At 39.2% G+C, this 22,547-nt stretch overlaps 1 protein-coding gene across 3 annotated transcripts in view; it reads right to left on the bottom strand.

The window, feature by feature from the left end:
- The window catches only part of Map4k3 (mitogen-activated protein kinase kinase kinase kinase 3), a 154,312-nt gene that overhangs the window by 95,876 nt on the left and 35,889 nt on the right, over window positions 1–22,547 (bottom strand). For all 3 annotated transcript variants that reach the window (XR_006146949.1, XM_042675418.1, XM_042675419.1), the window contains exon 2: window positions 16,350–16,407. Coding sequence is in view for 2 of the 3 variants with exons in the window: in XM_042675418.1 (XP_042531352.1) it covers window positions 16,350–16,407 (58 nt within the window). In the remaining variant the exon portion in view is untranslated. The remainder of the gene's footprint in view (window positions 1–16,349; window positions 16,408–22,547) is intronic.

Raw genomic sequence — 22,547 nt, 5'->3', positions numbered from 1 at the left:
GGACTAACAACCTTTGATTATTACAGATTTATAAGTGATTTAACAATCACTCTATTCATAATTACAATAAACACCATGCAGCATGGAATCAACAACTGCTGGTAAGGGATCTCTTCAAGCCTATTCACACACCCAAGAGAAATAGGACAATGTGTCCCTACTGACTTGCAGCTCTCTGATGAAAAATAAGGAGAAATAAAGAGCCTTTCCTACCTCTCAGGGTAAAAAGTTGACATGACACAAACAAGGCCACACTAAAGCTACCAGCACAACTGTTAACTGCAGCATTATTTACCATAATCTAGATAAGCAATCAAACCAGATACCCTCAATGGACAAACAGATCAAGAAAATGTGGTGTATATACACACACACACACACACACACACACACACACACAATCAAATTCTACTCATCCATCAGAAAGAATGATATTGTACATTTGTAAGGAAATGGAAAAAACTTGGAAAAATTATATTAAGTGAAGTAAGCCAGACCCAGAGAAACATAGGTTGCATGGTATCCTCATTTGTAGTAGCTAGAATGTGTCTATAAATCTGTAAGTAAGCACATTGGATGTTAAAAGACATGATAAATTATACTGGATTCTATAGATATTCACACAGTGAGACTAAAGGAGGAAACTCTTAGGAGAGGACCACAGAGGCTCAATAGCTATGTGCATATGATCATATAAAATGATGTTTATTGAAATGAACTCTAACAAATGCTAGCAATAGGGTTTTTGTTACTATTTCTCCTTTGTTGCTGTTTTTGTTTTTTGTATCTTTTGTCTTACATTTACACTTAGATCTGTTTTGGGAAGGGTAAGGAGGAGCACAGAAATGGAGGGACAAAGGGTGAACAAATGAAGCAGTGGTACTCACTATGTTGAAAATTAACTGAGTGGGGGCAGGTTGGAAAAACTGGGGGAGAGAAAGGGAAGGGGTGACATTGTTCAAAAATAAATGTACTCTTGACCTGACTTATGAAGCTGTAACCCCTCTGTATATTACCTTTATAATAGCAATAAAAATGAATGAAAAAGTTGATATGAAATGTTTATAAAACGTAACTTTGAAAATTAATGAAACAATTGTAGGATAGGCCCTACTGGTACCTTGTAAGTACCACTTTTTAAGTTTTGCCCTATAATTTAATATACAGTGCTCTCATGAAAACAATTATTTTCCCACTCTAAATTTCTCTGCTTATTAATCCTAGAATTTTCATTGTTTTGGAAAATGAGTAGGTTTCTTCATTTGGAAAAGTTTCTCCAAGATTCTACCTAATCAATCACTCATCTGTCCAATTTATATTCTATTTTAAAAACAGATGCTATAATAAGTACTTATCACTCTAAAATTCTAAATCTAAGTTACTAAAAAATAATTCAAGAGACATATCATATAGAGTTATAACTTGTTAGAACATGAAAGTTCAAAAGTATATGTATATGAGTTCTATTCTCCCAGCCAGTCCTGGATATGAGCACGCATTGATCCATTCATTCTTTTTTCTTTTTGAGACAGCTTTGGCTGGCCTTAGAGACCCTACCACTGCAGCTGGAATTACATCATGTGTCACTGAACCCAGTGTCACCTGATTTATTTTGTCTCCGGGTTGGCTTTGAACTTAGAATCTCAGATCTCAGCCCAGGGCCATCTCATCCAAGGGAAGAGTTATTATAAGATAATACTCTAGGAAGAGTAGAGCTACAGTGAGTGATATTTATTATTAGTGTGTGTGCGTGTGCGCGTGCATGCACGCACACACACAAGCATGGCAGTCCTGGGACTTGGATACTGACTCTGAGCTAGCACTCTACCACCTGAGCAACAGCTCTACTTACACCACTTTGGTGGTTAACTGGAGATAAAGAGTCTTATAGACTTTCCTGTCTGGGCCGACTTGGACCTGCAATCCTCAGATCTCAGCCTCCTGAATAGCTAGGCATGAACTACTGGTACCCAGCTACACCGACATTTAAATAATGCAGTGTTTGGATAGGCTCTGAGCAAAGCCAAGTTGCAGCAGGACTGTACTACAAAGTGAACACCTCTCTTAGGAAGTTAAGATGGATGCAGGCACTATGCCCAGAAAGCCCTTATCTGAAGCTCTGCATCTGACTTGTAAATCAACACCATTTTTCTATGTCAAAGTTGCTGGGTTTTTCGAGAAGAGTGTGACACTTTATTCTTGCTGATATAATTTACACAGCCAAGTTTCAGACAGGTTAATATTCTGAGGAACAAAGTTTCTAAGTAAGAAAACAAGCCATAGTGGCCACCTAATCTTTGATAAGGGAGTCAAATTATCAGACAGAAGACAGCTAGCTTCTTCAACAAATGGTGCTGGCAGAATTGGCTATACACATGTAAAAAACTGAAGTTACATCCTTGTATATCACCTTACACCAGAATCAACTCCAAATGGATCAAAGACCTCGATATATGCGCAGATATCCTGAAAATATTATAGGAGGTGATACAGGATGCACTAGGCTTCCTTAGCACAGGTTGAAACTTCCTAAAGATCCAGAAACAACAAATCAAAGAAAGGTTAGATTAATGGGATTGCATTAAACTACAGAGCTTCTGCATGCAAAGGACTTAGCTAGCAAGATAAACAGAAAGCCCATAGATTAGGAGAAGATCTTCATTGGCTATAATACAGACAAAGGCTTCATATAAAGAATATACCTAGAGCTCAAAAAATTAGCCTCCCCAATGAAAAATCCTCAAAGAAACAACCACTCCATTAATAAGTGGGCTAGAGAATTAAAAAGAGACTTCTCTGGAGAGGAAATAAGAACAGCCAATAGACACATGAAGAAATGTTCAACAACTCTGTGGCCATAAAAGAAATGCAGATCAAAACAAGTTTGAGATTCTCCCTCACCCCAGTCAGAATGGCCATTATCAAGAAAACATAATAGTAGATGCTGGCAAGGCTGTGGCCAAAAAGGAACACTACTACACTGTTGGTGGGAACGTAAATTGGTTCAACCACTCTGGAAAACAGTATGGAGGTTCCTCAAAAGACTACACATAGAGCTCCCCTATGACCCAGCAATCCCATTGCTGGGCATTTACCAAAGTGACCACAAACAAGGTCACACTAAAGCCACCACCATAACTATATTCATAGCAGCATTATTTACCATAACTAAGATATGGACCCAACCCAGATGCCCTAAGTAGATGAATGGATCAAGAAAATACGGTATATATACACAATGGAATTCTATGCTTCCATCAGAAGGAATGACATCACCCCATTCGTAAGGAAATGGAAAGACTTGGGAAAAATCATACTAAGTAAGCCAGAACAGATCCAAAGAAACATAGGTTTCCATGGTTCTCCTCATTTGTAATAAGTAGTATATGTCTAGGATAGTCCTAGCAGAGGATCAAAATAGCTCAATAGCTATGTACATATGACCATATAAAATGATGCTAATTGGTATGAATTCCAAGATATTCCAAGAGGGTTTTCTTTCTTTTTTTTTTTTTAAACATACTATGTGAAGTTACTTCTTTTTTCTTTAGTTTTTCTTCCCTTTGGTTTATCCTGTTGTTGCTGTTTTTGATTTTGGTACTTGTGTCTTATATATATGTTTATCTGATTTGGGGAAGGGAAGGAGAACAACAAAATGGTGAGACAGAGTTCAAAGGGTGAACCAATGCAGCAGCGATACTCACAAGACACTGCTGGAAATGAACTTTACGATTGGGGGGGATGGAGAGAGGGAAAGTGGGAGAAAAATGTTTGACAAGAAATATACTCATTATCTTACATATGTAACTATAACCCCTCTGCACTCACCTTTACAATGAAATTAAATTTAAATTTAAAAAATAACCAAGCTACATTGACTCAAAGAGGATTTCTGTTATACTTGATAGTTGCGCCCTGCTAGAAATAGTTTTGTTTTGTTTTTGGTGCTGCTCCTGGGCTTGAACTCCAGTGCTTAGACACTGTCCTTGACTTTTTTGCTCAAGTGTAGTGCTCAACCACTTGAGCCACAGCTCCACTTCTGGCCTTTTGGTGGTTAATTGGGAGATAAGAGTCTCATGGACTTTCCTGCCTGGGCTGACCTCAAACCTCAATACTCAAATATCAGCCTCCTAAGTACTTAGAATTACAGGTGTAAGCCACCAGCCTTTGGCTCAAAAAATTTCCTTTCCAGTGAGGATTTTATGTTTGTTATTCTGACACATGGCAAGGCAGATTTTTACTCTGTCACTTACTTAAGATTCCTGTGACCTAAGACTCCTGTTCTATTTTATTTCAGAGTGTGAAGAACAACTTGCTATTTGTACTGATTACATTCTACTCTTCGGAAAGTTTATTTGCTGGTTTTTCTCCAAGAAGTCTGATTTAGGTAGATACACTGGTTTTCAAGAATCATTCATCTCTTACTCCAATGAAATTCATTTACATTATTTAATGTAAATACATGACTCAGCTCGTTAAGTGATGATCTATCACCAAAGATTTTTCATTTACTAGCTCTAGTAAATACACACACACACACACACACACACACACACACACACACACACACACACACACACACACACACACACACACACACACACACACACACACACACACACACACACACCTGAATTTACTTAAGACAGTAGATTCTGGAGCTGGATTGCCAGGCTTCAAATACTAGTTCTATACTAATTAGGGCAAAGTACTGCAACTTTCTGCACTTCAGTTTCCTTACTATAAAAAACAGTGATAATGAGCTGGGCAGGTGACAAAACAAACAAACAAAAAAACCAAAAAAACAGTGATAATAATATAGGGATTAAATGAGCTAATACATAGAAAGCACTTAGTGTGTGGCATGAATTAAGTTTGAATAAATATTAGTTATTTAGTAGTAATAAATGTCATAGTTTAAACTAACTCATCTGGTTTTCTATTTTAGTCTCCATATCTTTCCTGGTAACCTGATTTATCCAGTAAGAGTTTCCTGTTCATACCAGGTGCCAGACAATATAGCCGGCACTGAAAACCTTGTAAGAAGATAGCTATCTGCATTTACAGAAGCAGCACCACCACATTCTCATCAACAATTCTCTTTTTTAATGCTAAATTCATGCCTCATGATGAGGAGATGCCAGGCTCCTGAATGAGACAGTTGAGTTCTTTTAGGACAAATACCATGCCTTCCTCTTGGCTCACTATATCCTTAACTGAAAGTGTCTTTTTGTTGTGTATTTTAAATTTTATTGTAAAGGTAACATACAGAGGGGTTCCAGTTACGTAAGTCAGATAATAAGTATATTTCTTTTTAAATAGTAGGAAGGGTCTATACACTTGTAGCATTTTCAGTTTCCTAATTCTTGACTATCTTCCTTATAGCTCTCCATGCCTTATTTTACCTATTGGCACATTTATATTTCTCCTCCATCATCCCAGCCACACAAACACAGCAAAAAACCCATAGATTAAAAAAAGAAACCTGAGACATACCAATTATTTTCTTTTTTTTTCCCCAGGGCTGAGGACCGAACCCAGGGCCTTGTGCATGCTGGGCAGGCGCCCTTCCGCTGGGCTAAACCCCCAGCCCCCAATTATTTTCAATATATACTTTGAAATTCTTTTTGTCAGGCACAGTAGCTCAAGCTTACATATCTGGCTACTTGGCAGGCAGAAAAAAGAGAATCACAGTTTAAAGTTAGCTCATGCAAGAAAGTTAGCAAAATCCAATCTTAAAGAAGTGGGTATGGGAGAGTTCTCAAGATGGCGACGGGGCAGTAGGGAAACGCCACAGCTCTCTCCAACCAAAAAGAGAGTTCGAGTTCCAACCTTTAATCTCCCCAAGAGACCGACAACAACAAAAAGACGAACACTCAGAGAAAAACCAGAGGTGGAAAATAACAAAAAAAGAAAGAGAGGAAAAGAAGAATTTCAGAACAGAGAAGAGCGAAGACCCCTCCCCCAACCTTTACTGGCCGCGCGGCAGTGCGCCAAGCCGCCGGCCAGCCGGCCCGGCAGGGGCTGCCGGAGCCACAGAGACACAGGGGGCTGCTTGCAGATCACCAGGTACCGGATTGCAGAACAGCGGATCGCCAGGAACAGAGAAACCTACCAGCCGGGAGTCTCCAGGAGGATCCCACCCCACCCATCACTCTCCACCGGAGCGGAGAGGCTCCATCCCGCCAAAGCCGCCCGGCACCAGCAGCGCCACAAAGGGACCTGTCGCGATCGCAACGACCCGGCGGGGGGCCGCCCAACCCAGCCCGCAACCACCCCAACTGAACTCGGACTGCAACAACAACTGACGGACTGCAACAACAACTGACGACCTACAGGGTGAGTACCCATCAGGGGACAGGGAATCCATCAAGGGAGACCAGAGCTGGAGGGAATCCCCAGACCCTGACCTAGACTCCCTACCCCAACACCCGGACCACAGGACCCACTAAAACTGGGAACTGTTCGAGAGCCCCACCAGCCGGTGGAGCACACTCTGCTGGCCAGGCCAGAGCAAGAGCGCCCCGGGAAGGGAGCTTAAATGCTCAAGCCAGGAACAGTGCCCCTGGGTCAAGACTACCAACAGTAGAAGAAATTTGAACTGTGTCCTCCAGGCTGCATAACCAAGGTGGTATACACATTAGCACAGGCCTAACGAGCGCGCTCCAGGCTGGGGCCGGAACCAGGCCAGGGGACCGGCGCCTGAACAAAGCAAAAAGGGTCAGAAGTGGGGCTGTGGCTCAAATGGTAGGGTGCCAGCCCTGAGCTGAAGAGCTGAGGGACAGCACCCAAACCTAGAGTTCAAGCCCACAACCAGCCCAAAACAAACAAAAACACATCAGGAGCCCATAGCAGACTCCAGTATTTGGGAGAGTGCATCCAGAGCATCTGATCTTCCCAAGAGCACCCGCAGGAGCAAACACAAGCAGTCTAGGCTGCTCAACCCTTCCAAAGGCGGGAATTGCTACAGCAGAGAGCTGAGAATCCTAAGTGAATAGCAGCTGGAAATAGGCTCCCAACAGAATCCAGATCAGGCACAGACTCTCTCTACCAATACAGAATCAGCAACCAAGCAAAGACAGACACACCAAAACAAGATTGAAGAGCAGTCTCCTGAACCCCCATGCGAAAATCACAGAGAAAAATCACAAGGTTTACCACTACCCAGGACAGCAAGCTCACCTCAAAAGCCAGCAGCCACGCAGGGGAGAGCCCCAGTGGGAGCAAAGCAGGAATGGAAGACAAAAACTACATCCAAGGGTTGCTGGAGGCAATGACTCAAGAAATAAAGCGAGAAATGGATCAGAAATTGAAAGAGCACAAGGATGAACTATCAAAAGATATACAGGATATCAAACAAAAATTGGATGCAAAAATAGAAGCTGCACAAACCTCAGTAAGAAGTGAGATAAACGCCAAATTAGAGGTAATGCATACTGATATCACCTCATTGAGAGGTGAGATCAGTACTCTGAGAACCAACATTGAATCCATAAAGGGATCCATTTCCATCATGCAAACCACAATAGAAGCCATGGTCAACAGAGTGAATGAAATGGAAGGTAGAGTGTCAGATACAGAAGACAGAATACACCAACTGGACCAAAAAGTGACAGATATGGAAAAATCACTCAAATTAAACCAAAGGGAAATTCAAGAGCAAGCAGATAATGCTAAAAAATTTAACCTTCGCATAATCGGAGTGGACGAAGGTGAGGAATTCCAGAGCAAGGGAATGCAACACCTATTTAACAAGATAGTCAATGAAAATTTTCCCCACCTCAAAAACGACCATCTTAACTACATCACAAAAGCTTATCGAACACCCAACAAGCAAGATCCCAGGAGAAACACTTCTAGGCACATAATAGTAACAATGATGGATCTGAATAATAAGGAAACAATCCTGCATGCAGCAAAAATGAAGAAGGAGCTATACTACAACGGGAAAAAAATTAGAATCACTGCAGATCTCTCCACACAAACAATGAATGCAAGAAAAGCCTGGGAAAGCACCATACGAGCCCTGAGAGCCAATAACTGCCAACCCAGACTGATATACCCGGCAAAGCTAGCATTCACATTCGATGGAGAACTGAAAACTTTTAATAGCAAAGAAAAACTAAATGAGTACATAAACATTAAGCCAGCATTACAAAGAATTCTAAGAGGGGGGACACAACCTGAAGAAAGCAACCAGGAACTGGGACCTGCCCCAAACAGGCATTACTCAAAGTCTAACTGAGCAAGCACAGGAGGAAAGGAAAGAAGAAAAACTTAGGAAAACGGAATGGCAGGGACAACAATGCATCTCTCTATACTTTCTCTTAATATAAATGGGCTGAATTCGCCAATTAAAAGAAAACGAACTGAGGACTGGATCAGAAAACAAGACCCATCCATCTGTTGCCTTCAGGAGACCCACCTCTCAGCCAAACATACAAACAAACTCAGAGTGAAGGGGTGGAAAAGGATCTACCAATCAAATTCCCCCAATAAGAAAGCAGGTGTAGCTATCCTGATATCTGACAAAATAAACTTTTCATTAAAATCAGTACAGAAAGACAAGGACGGACATTACATATTAATAAAGGGAACAATCCAAGAGGAGGATATAACCATCATCAACTTATATGCCCCAAATATCGGTGCACCCAGATATGTTAAACAAATGCTCTCAAACTTACAGAATAAAATAGATCCCAATACGATAATACTAGGAGACTTTAACACGCCACTCTCACCAAAGGACAGGTCTACCAACCAGAGGATTGGCAAAGAAGCTACCGAATTAAGTGAGGCCATACTTCAAGCGGAATTAACTGACATCTACCGAGTATTTCACCCTAAAACAACACAGTACACATTCTTCTCAGCAGCTCATGGAACTTTCTCCAAAATAGACCATATCATAGTTCATTCAAGGAACTTAAGCAAATACAAAGGGATCGACATAATCCCCTGTATCCTATCTGACCACAGTGGAATCAAGCTAGCTCTCAATAACAAAGCATACCGCAGAAATTTCTCTAATACATGGAAATTGAACAGCACACTCCTTAACAAGGCCTGGGTAACAGAAGAGATCAGAGAAGAAATAAAGCATTTCCTAGAACTCAATGAAAATGAAAACACCTCACAAAGAAACTTGTGGGACACAGCAAAAGCAGTCCTGAGGGGCAAATTTATTGCCCTCAGTGCCCACATCAAGAGAATGGAGACAGACCAAGTAAATAATCTCATGTTGCAACTAAAACAGCTAGAAAAACAAGAAAAAATGGGACCTAAAGCTACTAGACGAAGCCAGATAACCAAATTGAGAGCAGAGATTAACCAATTAGAAAATCAGAAAACCATAACCAAAATAAACCAAACAAAAAGCTGGTTCTTTGAAAAAATAAACAAAATTGATGGCCCGTTGGCAAGATTAATTAAAAAAAGAAGAGAGGAAACCCATATTAATAGGATTAGGGATGCCACGGGAAACATCACAACACGTACCCAAGATATCCAAACAATTCTAACAGACTACTTTCAAAAGCTATACTCTCTAAAGGAAGAAAATCTGGCGGAAATGGATGCATTTTTAGAGAAATACAAGTTACCCAAACTGAGCAAAGAAGAAGTTAACCAATTAAATAAGCCAATATCCTATAATGAGATACAGGAAGCTATCAAAAGTCTTCCAACAAAAAAAAGCCCAGGACCAGATGGATTCACAGCAGAATTCTATAAGACCTTTAAAGAAGAACTAATACCCATACTCCTCAAGCTCTTCAGAGAAACAGAGAAGGAGGGAGCTATCCCAAACTCATTCTACGAAGCCAATATCACACTCATCCCCAAACCAGGCAAAGACCCAACCAAAAAGGAGAATTACAGGCCAATCTCCTTGATGAACACAGATGCAAAGATCCTTAACAAGATTCTAGCTAACAGAATCCAGAAACACATAAAAAAAATAATACACTATGATCAGGTAGGCTTCATCCCAGAGACACAGGGATGGTTTAACATACGTAAGTCAATAAATGTAATCCAGCATATCAACAGAGCCAAGGTCAAGAATCACATGATTATCGCCACAGATGCAGAAAAGGCCTTTGATAAAATTCAACATTCATTCATGCTAAAAGCTCTGGAGAAAATAGGAATAGAAGGAACATTTCTAAAAACAATAAAAGCCATTTATGACAGACCAATAGCCAATATTATACTTAATGGGGAAAAGCTACAACCAATCCTCCTAAAAACAGGAACAAGGCAAGGATGTCCACTGTCTCCACTCCTCTTCAACATAGTCCTAGAACCCTTAGCCAGGGCAATAAGGCAAGAAAAAGACATTAAAGGGATCCGCATAGGGAAAGAAGAAGTGAAACTATCCCTTTTTGCAGACGACATGATACTATACCTCCACGATCCCAAAAACTCCATCCCCAAACTTTTAGAAATCATAAGTCACTTCGGCAAAATAGCAGGATACAAAATAAACCCACAAAAATCAGTTGCCTTCCTATACACTGATAACGCACAGGAAGAGAGGGAAATAAAGGGAGCAACCCCATTCACAATAACCTCCCAAAAAATAAAATATTTAGGAATTAACCTAACCAAAGATGTAAAAGAACTATTTAATGAGAACTATAAAAAGTTAAAGAAAGAAATTGCAGAAGACACTAGGAAATGGAAAGACCTCCCATGCTCCTGGATAGGCCGACTTAATATAGTAAAGATGGTGATACTTCCAAAATTAATATACAAATTCAATGCAATTCCTATTAAAATCCCAATGACGTACATCACTGAAATACAGAAAACAGTCCAAAAATTTATATGGAACAACAAAAGACCTAGAATAGCCAAAACAATTCTAGGGGATAAAGACAATATGGGAGGGCTATCCATGCCGAACTTCAAACTCTACTACAGAGCTATAATCACAAAGACAGCATGGTACTGGCACAAAAACAGACCCGAAGACCAATGGAACAGAATAGAAGATCCAGATATAAATCCACAGGCCTACAGCCAGCTGATATTCGACAAAGGAGCCAAAGACATACAATGGAAGAAACACAGCCTCTTCAACCGCTGGTGCTGGGAAAACTGGGCAGCCACATGCAGAAAACTAAAAGTGGACCCCAGCCTATCACCATGCACCAACATCAACTCAAAATGGATTAAAGACCTTAACATTAAACCTGAATCTCTGAAACTACTGCAGGACAGAGTAGGAGAGACACTTGAACTAATAGGCACAGGAAGGAACTTCCTGAACAGAGTCCCAGGGTCACAACAAGTTGGAGAGAGACTCGACAAATGGGACTACCTTAAAATAAAAAGCTTCTGCACAGCTAAATCTATCGCAACTAAGCTAGAAAGACAACCAACTAATTGGGAAAAAATATTTACCAGCAATATATCAGACAAGGGGTTAACATCCTGTATATACAGGGAACTCAAGAAACTAATCCCTCCCAAACCTAACAAACCAATTACTAAATGGGCAAGGGAACTAAAGAGGGACTTCTCAAATGAAGAAATAAAAATGGCAAAGAAACACATGAGGAAATGTTCATCATCCCTGGTGGTGAAGGAAATGCAAATAAAGACAACCCTGAGATACCACCTTACCCCAGTCAGAATGTCCCACATCCACAAATCAGCCAACGACAAATGCTGGAGGGGATGTGGAGAAAGAGGAACCCTATTACACTGCTGGTGGGAATGTACACTTATACAACCACTTTGGAAAGCAGTCTGGAGGGTCCTTAGAAAGCTAAAGATTGACCTCCCTTACGACCCAGTCATACCACTTCTAGGCATCTACCCTGAACAACAGGAACCAATATACAAGGACACGTGCACCTCCATGTTTATTGCAGCACTGTTCGCAATAGCTAGGATATGGAAACAACCTAGGTGCCCCACCACAGATGAATGGATCCAAAAATTGTGGTATCTATACACAATGGAATATTATGCAGCCATTAGAAATGACAAAATAATGGCATTTGCAGGGAAATGGATGGAGCTAGAAGGAATCATGTTGAGCGAGGTAAGCCAAGAACGAAGAGACAAACGGTACATGGTCTCCCTCATAAGTGGATGCTAAATCCAAAAGGTTAGTGATACGACAAAACTAACAGGACTTAAGAAACAAAGAACTCCCGCTCATCTGGTTGAACCACTACTAAATATCCTCATGCTGCTGATCACAAATATGGTATATAACATGTGAACACTGTTATATATTACAGACTGTGGTAGACAATTTGCTCCAGGGAAGTTAGAATGAACTTGTGACTTTGAAATTATGTAATCATTTAATCACAATCAAAAAAAAAAAAAAAAAAAAAAAGAACCTCGGGGAAGGGAGGGAGGGAGGGGATGGTAGGGGGAAAACAATGGAGGGGGTAACAATGTTCAAGAGGAAGTGTACTCATAACCTCACTCATGTAACTGTGACCCTCTGTATAGTAGCTTTACAATAAAAAAAAAAAAAAAAAGAAAAAAAAAAAAGAAGTGGGTATGGAGATGTATAGCAATGTGGGAGGTGTATGTAAGAAGACAGCAGTTCAAAGTTAGTCTGGATAAGAACTTGAAAACCTGTCTGAAAAAAAAAGCAAAAAAGCCTGGGGCATGGCTCAAGTGGTAGAGCTCTTGCTTAGTAGGTGCAAGGCTCTGCATTCAAACCCATGTCAACTTGTCCCTAAAAAAGAAACTCTAATTGCCAATACTACTGTGGTTATATATATTTATTCTCTTTAAGATATATTTTAAAGTCATGAGGTTTACTCATTTCAAGAGATGGTTTTAGTAACTTTACCAAGTTTTGCAGCCATTAGTATACCCTCATAGGATTCATGGCCATCAACAATCTACTGATCTACCAACATGTCAGTAACAATAATCTACTTTCCAATAATGTTTGCCTTTTTTTTTTTTTTTTGCTTTTTTGGTAAATTATTTATTTATTTTTATTCTAATTTCTTTTTTTTATTGTGAAAATACAGTACAGAGGGGTTACAATTACATGGGCAAGATAATGAGTACATTTCTTATCAAGCATTGTTGCCTCCTCCTTTGTTTCCCCTTCCTATCCCTTCCCATCTCCCACCCACTTCCCTTCAACTCCCTGCTCCCCCCTCCCCGCCAAAGTTCAAAGTTGTAAAGTTCATTTTTCGACATAACGACTTGTACATCTCATTGATGCAATGGGTCCACCTGAATCCCTATTTAAACGATTTGTTTTTGCCCTTCCCCTCACAAATTATACCAACATCAAATACAGTGAGAGCAGGGGTTAAACCATGGGGGAGGGACATACAAAGCACCAAAGAAATCATCTTATAAATATGTTAAAACAATCGCATGAAAGAAAAAATATTTGATACTTATCTTGGGGTTCATTTCACCTAAATGTTTGCCTTTTCTAACCAGTTCACATAAACAGAATTATACAATATACAATTTCTTGTGTGTAGCTCCTTTCATTTAGCACATTGTTTAGTTCATGTTTAAGCATGTATTAGTAGTTTCCTTTTTTGTTAAAAAATGTATTCTATTATACATAACACATTGTGTCTACTCATTATCAGTTAGAACTCCAAGTTTGAGTATTATAAGAAATGCTGCTATGGCTGGCTGCTGGTGGCTCATGCCTGTAAGGTTCCAGGAAGCTAAGACCTGAGGATCATGAGTCAAGGCCAGCCAGGGTAGAAAAGTCTGTAAAACTCCATCTCTAATTAACTAGCAAAAAAGCTGGACTGGAGGCATGGCTCAAGTGGATGAAAAAACCAAGTGAGAGTATGAGGCCCTGAGTTCAAGCCTTAGTAAGGCACTGGAAAAAGAAAAGAAATGCTACTATGAACAATTATGATTAATACAGAAGTCAGAGTGCAGGTAGATATGAGAGACTAGACCATTATGGCACATTTCTGTTTAACGTGTTAAGAAATGCCAAACTACTTTCCAAAGTGACATCACCATCTTACATTTCCATCAATAGTATAGTATGATTTGTTTGTGGCTATATTTTGAATTCTTATCCTCTCTCTCTCTTTCTTTCTCTCCTTCTGACTCCTCGACAGATATAGACAGCTCAACCTGATAGAATGTTTGGGATCTGATTCCAAATGACAAGAGAGTAGAAGAGACTGCTCAATACTGCTGAAACAAGGTTAGCAGTGGTGGTAGTAATATTAATACCAGCCCCTACTAAAGCACATACTTCGTGCCAGGTTTTGAAGTAGATGCTTTGGATTTTATCCTAATCCCTACAACAACTTGAAGAAGTAAATACTATCATGATCTCCATTTTAGACATGAAAAAAAAGTTCAAGAAAGTTTACATAAAGTAGTCAAGTCTAGATTAGAATCAGTAGTCTGCCTTTCAAGTTTGAGCTCTTAACCATGCAACCATGGTCACCAATAAATAATCATTTCTCCCAAAACACAAACTAAAGAAATTAAACAGAAAAATTCAAGTGGCTTCTAAAAAAATCTAAATAGGGAATCTAATGTTAATTACATTTACATCTTTGTCTAATATACACATATAGGTAATCACCCTTCTTTCTCTGGGTGGTATAATATGAATGATTTTTATTTTGCTTTTAGCTGCACATTCTACTTTTAATATATTGATAAAATATACTGACAGTGAACATTTGGCAATGTTGAAGATAGATAGCATTGCACAGGTCTAACATATTTATATGAATCAGAAAGCAATTGACTTGATGGACAATAATTTTTTTTTTTTTTTTTGGTCGGTCGTGGGGTTTGAACTCTGCGCCTGGGCGCTGTCCCTCAGCTCTTCAGCTCAAGGCGAGCGCTCTACCACTTGAACTACAGCGCCACTTCCGGTTTTCTGGTGGTTTATTGGAGATAGGAGTCTCACGGTCTCTCCTGCCCGGGCTGGCTTTGAACCGCGATCCTCAGATCTCAGCCTCCTGAGTAGCTAGGATTACAGGCCTGAGCCACCAGCGCCCGGCTTTGATGGACAATAATATTTTAAATTTCTAATTTTTAAGAGAATTTTAAGATATACTGAGTGAGTTCTATGTTCAGTGCTGGGAGTGCAAATTTGATAGCAACCTGGAAACAAAGAACAGCCATGTCTAGAATGACAAAACAGCTGCTGTAAAGACTTCAGGAGAGCTATTCCTTCAGGCATCATCTTAATTATTTCAGGACTCAGGGGAAGCTTCCTCAAAGAGAAGACATTTCACTGATTTGAAAGAACGATGTATGTTGGAATCATCAAGTAACTTACCTACTTAATTGCCAAATCTTTTATTTTGCCCTCAGATTTCACCAATATCAAATGCCCTGCTTAGATTCCTTATAAATTTAGGAGTAGGAGATTCAGGGAAAACAAACCTTGGTCATGTGATATTAGAATGCTATTAAGACTGTTCAAAATCTATAAATTTATATAACTGAAAAACTTTTTTACTCATTATACGTACTACCTGGATTTTTATAGAAAAAGTTTGCCCACTCCTGAAAAATCTCTGAATGGATTTCTCTTTATACTGAAGCTTCTACCTAACTGCAGAAGAATTCATTTAGACACTATCCTCGTTATTTGCTGTTATAGTAGGAAAAAGAGAATGGGAGGGCTTTCTGGGAGATGATAGGTAATAATGAGTAGTTATCACAGAAAGATGTAGGTTATCACAGTTAGTTATCAAAGCAGTTATCACAGAAAGAGGAAGGCAGAGAAATCCAAGGGGAAAATATAGTTAAAATCTAACTAAACATACTGAACAGCTCTAAAAGACTTTACAATAAGCCATTGAAATTGGAAGGTATTACTGTTACGACATTCATGACATAGTGGTGTGTGGGTTGAATGAGAAACCTGAGACTCCAAGAGCCTGCAGTCTGGAGACAAAGTGCTAGGCTACAACTTCCCAAATCTCAGTTCGGTTCTTCCCACTGCATCATATCACCTTTTCAACAGGGGACAGCGTTAGCCTAGAAACACACCACATCAATGTGTTCCAAGTTAGTATCTTCAGAAGAAACCCTTCCTCTATTATTTTGGGGGAAAGTGTATGCTAGTCTCAAAGAAGTGGAGGAAAAAGCAGATAACTGGTTCTGTCACCAAAAGATGTTGGGAAAAATAAGAGAATGTTAACTAAATTTAACCTATGCCTCAGCCTTTTCACAGTGGTCCACTCCTGTAATCAGGAGATGGAGGCAGGAAGGATTGCAAATTCCAGGCCAGCCTGGGCTCCCTAGCAAGACCTTGTCTCACTAAACCAAGAAATAAAATAAGCCTTAAGTTACCCAATGACTTTTGAGCAACTAGAAACATTAACAGTCAAATAAGTTACCTGGTTCCAATTTAATTACTTTAATTGCTGCTAATTCACCAGTGTTAACATTCCGGGCCTAAAAAAAAAAAAAAAGAAAAGATTATGAAAAAAAGCTTTATAAAATGACATTCTAGTTATTGCTTATTTTCATTTATATGAAGTGTTCTTAAAGCAAAAACTACAGAATTTATATTTATAAAACAAACTACCATTCCCTCCGTCCACAGTGAACTGCAGTACTGACTCACACATCAACCTAATATCAGCAACAAAAGCTAATACACAGACCTAATTATTTATGTACTAGAAAATATTTAAGTGGTTTGATTAAGGCTATTTACTCCTCAGAACACTCTTACAAAGAAGCAGAATAGTAATACGATTCCCATGCTGCAAAGAGGAAAGAGAAGCACAGAGAATCTAAAGAACTCATCATGGTCACCTGCCTGGTAAATGACAGTACTAACATTCCAGCCCAGGCAGTCTGACTCCATTCAAAATAAATGTATTTAATATGACCAAGTATACATATCTGTAATTAAAAATTTAAAAAGCATTTAAAAATCAATACATAATATTAGATTGCTAGTATTAACTACTGTATAATTATTTTCTTTTTTATTGTGAAAATACTGTACAGAGGGGTTACAATTACATAGGCAAGATAACTAGTACATTTCTTATCAAGCATTATAGCCTCCTCCTTTGTTTCCCCTTCCCATCCTCCCCCTACCCCCCAACCCAATCATCCCTGCTCCCCTCCACCAAAGTTGTAAAGTTCATTTGCGACAGAACGACTTGTACTTCTCATTGTTGCAATGGGTCCACCTGTATCCCTATTTAAATGACTTGTTTTTCCCCTTCCCCTCCACAAATTTGTATAATTATTTTAAATAAGTAGAAACTTTCAATTTGTACAACTTAAAATACTTCAGATACTTCATATTTTAAAATGTAAATTAGTTTTCATATCAACCAATGGAGAACAATATAAACACTTCCTTGATCACTGGAAGATCACACACCTGACCAGGATCATTCAAATTTGAACCACTTTAGAACTGGAAATTCTATTAACTAAGGAATACATCTAAGAATACTAGGACATTAAAAATATCAGCGAAAGATCTAGGAAAGTGGATAGAAGCATAGCCATCACAAAAATACTTTCGTGTCTTAGAGCCTGAATTCAGGGACTAGGTGCTGTCCCTGAGCTTTTTTTGCTCAAGGCTAGTACTCCATCACTTTGAGTCACAGCTCCACTTCCGATGTGGGGGTTGTTAATTGGAGAAAAGAGTCTCACAGACTTTCCCATCCTGGCTGGCTTTGAACTGTGATCCTAAGAGCTCAGCCTCTTGAATAACTAGGATTACTGGGCTTAAATACATCCTTTTAGCTTGAAGAAAAAGGTATTTAAAAATCTCATGCACCAGGCACTGGTGGCTCATGCCTGTAATCCTAGGAGGCTGAGATCTGGGAACCATGATTCAAAGCTAGTAGGGGCAGGAAAGTCCATGAGACTCTTATCTCCAATAAACCACCAGAAAACTCAAAGTGGCACTGTGGCTCAAGTGGTAGAGTGCTAGCTTTGAGCTGAAGAGCTGAAGAACTGAAGGACAGCGCCCAGGCCCAGAATTCAAGCCCCATGACTGACAAAAAAACCCACACCAAACCAAAACAAAACTCTTCATAAAAAAATAAATAAAATAAAATTTGCAGGAGAAAAATGTATTTAAAAATGATTTCTTCAAACAAAATCCTCACCATTGTTAAACACTTTGACACACTTATTACAACCTCAAATTCCCTCAAAGTAAATGAGGTAGCTGTTTCAAACAGCACTGGATGAGTATTTGTTCATTTCTACAGGATGAAATATCATAGTGATGAACCAGAACACTATACAGGAATCATCTGCAAAGGAGAGCAGAGTGTACCTGGAAAACACTGAGGTCTCTCCCTGTAACTTCAGGCACAAAGCTTCCTTCCCCAACACTACAACTACCTCCTGTCCTCACATTCCTTATACTCTACACCATTCTCAGCATCTGCACAAATAGACAAGACGTTACTCTCCAACTACTCACCATTTTAAAACCAGACTGTGGTTTTGTATGTTTGTTTATTCAAAAGAAATTCAGAATATTGGTATTCTATTAAGGAGGAGTCGAGAATGGTGAATTCATACAAGGGTGAATTGCTTATAAAAGAAACATTACTCCCACTGACCACATGGGGGCAACCTTTCTACTGACAAGTTACACAGCGTCCAAAATGGTTGCAGTACACAATGTACTCTACTAAAAATAGATGAAAATAGTTAACACCAACACATAGTTAACAGAAAATATCATGAAGGGAAACTACAGACCAATAGTTTACAAAGGAACTACAGGCTTGACTTATGAATGTAACATTTTATATGCTGTATCAGTTCTGAATTTTCTAAAAGGTAACAGTTTCAAAATTATGGCTGTTCATAGTAAATAGGAAAAAAAAAAAAGATTTGAAACTTTCTATACTGTCTGAAATAGTTTCCTGTATGTAACCACTTGTCAATAATAAGACAATTCACAAAAGGTAAGTACAAAACACTTCAGGAAACTTCAATTTCTGGGTCTTACCAGAATCCATGTTTACCAATGAAAGTTTTCGAAGAAATACCACACATGAAGAAGTGGCACAAACCCAGCATTTGTGAGGCGAATGCAGGAAGATCTGTTTGAGGTCAACCTAGGATACATATTATGCTTACTTGAAACACCCTAATCGGTGAAAATCTGACAAAAACTGATTGGTGAAAATCTGACAAAAGCTGTTAACACTATTAATGAAAGAATTTTAAGGATCTATAGGAGAACACAACTGTTTTTTCAAAGAATGCCTATTTAATACCCTACTTTGATTGACTGATTGATTGAGCTTGGGGTCATGAGATCCAGGGCCTTACAACTAATAGGCAAGCATCCTACCTCTAAAGCTGTATCTCAACTCTGAATCCCTTGAATGGCATATCTCCCAGACATCACTGCGCACACATATATACACACATGTGCATGTGCACATGCATACATACATATAGGCACGCTCCCTCACACGCACACACCCGCAAATGCCCTGGGTAATATTAATCAAATGGGAGTGGGCCTGATGAAGGGAACATGCAGATTTAAAGTTAATCTGTTTATAGGAGCACTTGGAAACGGTTACAGATTTTTATTTGGGTCAGGTTCCTTCTAATTCTATGACAATGTTTACATCAAATAACTTCAGTCTAAACTAACAGATTCAAAATACTAAACCAGATGGCAAGTTATATAAAAATCATAAGGCGTTTACAAAACAAAACAACAAACTCTGGCACTTACTTTGAATCAGTATATTTAGAATCTGTCATTAAGCTACTGAGGTAATTCTGATGGCCATACTTGAGAATCTGACCTAAAGCAAAGAGCCATTTAAGTTTTATAAAATGTAACTGCCCACTTCTAATGCTCAAAAGGGCATCACACGGGGTAAGATGGGGGAGAACAATGAAGAGATTAAATTGATCAAGATGTTTTGTACTTACTCAGAACCCAACTTCTGGAAGTGAAACTCCTGTGTACAACTACTTAATAAAATATATAAATTAAAAAGAAGAAAGCATCATAGGTGGCTACATGAGGTGATACCATTTATGTAGATTCGAAAGAAGGCCATTTACAGCAAAGGAAATTAATTAAAAGGGCACAGAAAGAAAAGCTTAAGACTTACGGACAGAAAACAGACTGAGTGTACAGGAAGGATAGGTGACAGAGTACCTCTCACATAAACGCTCCCTTTTCAGAGGGAAATACATAACCTACACTCACTGCTTGGAGGATTATGTTTGCTTTTCCAGTATGTGTTTACCCCTAAGAAAACTAGTTCAGTGGAAGGGTACCTAGCATGTCCAGGACACTCCTAATTTATGCTGTGTCATTATTACTTGTGTATGTGTGCGCATGTGTGTATGGGGGGGAGGCAAACGTGAACACATGGTGTCTCTTAGCTTTTTCTGGTCAAGATGCTCTACCACTTCAGCCATACCTCCATTTCTTGCTTTTTATGGCAGTTAAGTGAAGATCAAGTTTCACAGACTTTACTGCCTGGGCTGACTTCAAACCACAATCCTCAAATCTCAGTATTCTTAGTAGCTAGGATTAGAGGCACGGGCAACTCATGCCCAGCTCTATTACTAATAATGCCTACTTTATTCCTAAACAAATTATTTTGGCTGATAAGTCTTGATTTGGCAGTACTGGGGTTTGAATTCAGAGACCAGTGCTTATTAGGTAGAAGCTCTACCATTTGAACAACATTCCCCAATGTTTTCTGCTTTCATTATTTTTAAGATTGGGTCTTGATTTTTGCCTTGCCAGGCCTGGCCCAAAATCTATATGCACTTCCTGTGTAGCTAGGCTGACAGGTTTTTGCTACTACATTCAGCTTTTATACTGACTGAGATGCAGTCTCAAGAACATTTTGCCCTGGCTTCAAACCTGGATCTGTCTCTGTCTCACTTTCCTGAGCCACTAGGATTATAGGTATGAGCCACTCTGCCCAGCCTGAACAATCCCTGAGGTCACATGAACAAAGAATATTGAATTGAACACTGGGTTCTGTAAAGGAAGAGGCATGAATCCAGTATACAATATCATCCTATCAAGTTTGAAACCTTGAGTTCAAACCTTAGTATGTCCTCCTCCAAAAGGACACTTAAACAAGTCCAGAAAACAGTATTTCAACAAAATGTTATCAATAAAAAGATAAAAATCATAAAAAGGAAGTCAGTCACTGGTGGCTCACATGTGTAATCCTAGCTACACAGGAACTGAGGACTGAGATTCTAAAACAGTCTGAGCAGAAAAGTCCTTGAGACTCTAGCCCCAGTTACCCAGCAAAAGAGCTGGACTGGAGTGGAAAAAGCCAGGAAAAAAAGTTGAGGCCCTGAGTCTTTAGTACAGAAAAAAGTACAGAAGAAAAACAAAATTAAAGAAGGGACCAAATAGAAAACCTGGCCCTGAAAAGCTCAACAACTGAAATGTAAAACTTACCAGAAATACTCAACAGAATTATTAGCTCAAGCAAAAGAAAAGATTAGCAAACTTGGAGAAAAACTGAAATTATCCATTCTGGGGAACACAACGAAAAAGAATGAAGAAACATGAATACATCCAAGGACTTGTGGACACTAGCAAGACCAACAAACATAGAGGCAATGAGAGTCTCAGAAGGAGACAAGCCAGGCACTGGTGGCTCATGACTAATCCTAGCTACTCAAGAAGCTAAGATTTGAGGATTGTGCCAGCCCAGGCAGGAAAGTCCAAGAGACTCTTATCTCCAATTAACCACCAGAAAATCAGGAAGTAGCACTGTGGTTCAAAGTGGTAGTAGCCTTGAGCACAAAAGTTCAGGGATAGCATCTAGGCCCTGAATTCAAGCCCTATGACCAACAACAAGGGGGGAGGGGAGGAAGAGAGACAGACAGAGACAGAAAAATTATTTGAAAAAAGAAAGGCTAAAAACACTAAATTTCATTGAAGACATTAATTTACAAACCCAAGAAACCCAATGACCTCATTCGGTATAAATTCAAAGAAATTCACAACAAGATCAAATATTCTAAAACCATCATTTAACAATGAATCCTGAAAGCAACAAGAAGACATAAACTCAGTACCTTGAGGGATTAAATGAGATTACCAACTGATCGCATTAGAATTCCTGCAGCCCCCAAAGGCAATTTATGATTTAAATGCTGAAAGGGAGAGGGAAAAACCTATCTGCTTAGAATTATTACTGCCCAAACTGTCCTCCAAAAGTAAAGAAGAAATTAAAATATTCTTAGATAAATAAAAGTATAGGGAGTTTATACCAGTAGGCATACCCTATAAAAATGCTACAGGGGGTTATTTGATAAAAGAACATTGCATAATAAGTTGAACTCATATGAGGAAGTATATAACTCTACTACAGAAAGACCACATATAAAACACTATAATTAGCTGGGCATTGGTGACTCACGCCTATAACGTTGGCTACTCTACTCAGGAGGCTGAGATTTAAGAATCAAAGCTAGCCCGAGTTGTAAAGTTAGTTTTCGACATGACAATTGTACTTCTCATTGTTGCAACGGGTCCACCTGTATCCTTATTTAAACTACTTTTTTTTCCCCTTCCCCTCCACAAATTC

This window comes from Dipodomys spectabilis, unplaced genomic scaffold, assembly GCF_019054845.1.
Source record: "Dipodomys spectabilis isolate Male_0828 unplaced genomic scaffold, ASM1905484v1 ptg000026l, whole genome shotgun sequence".
Taxonomy (NCBI): Eukaryota; Metazoa; Chordata; class Mammalia; order Rodentia; family Heteromyidae; genus Dipodomys; species Dipodomys spectabilis.
The sequence above is the reverse complement of the archived record's forward strand: the minus strand, read 5'-3'. Positions and strand labels throughout refer to the sequence as shown.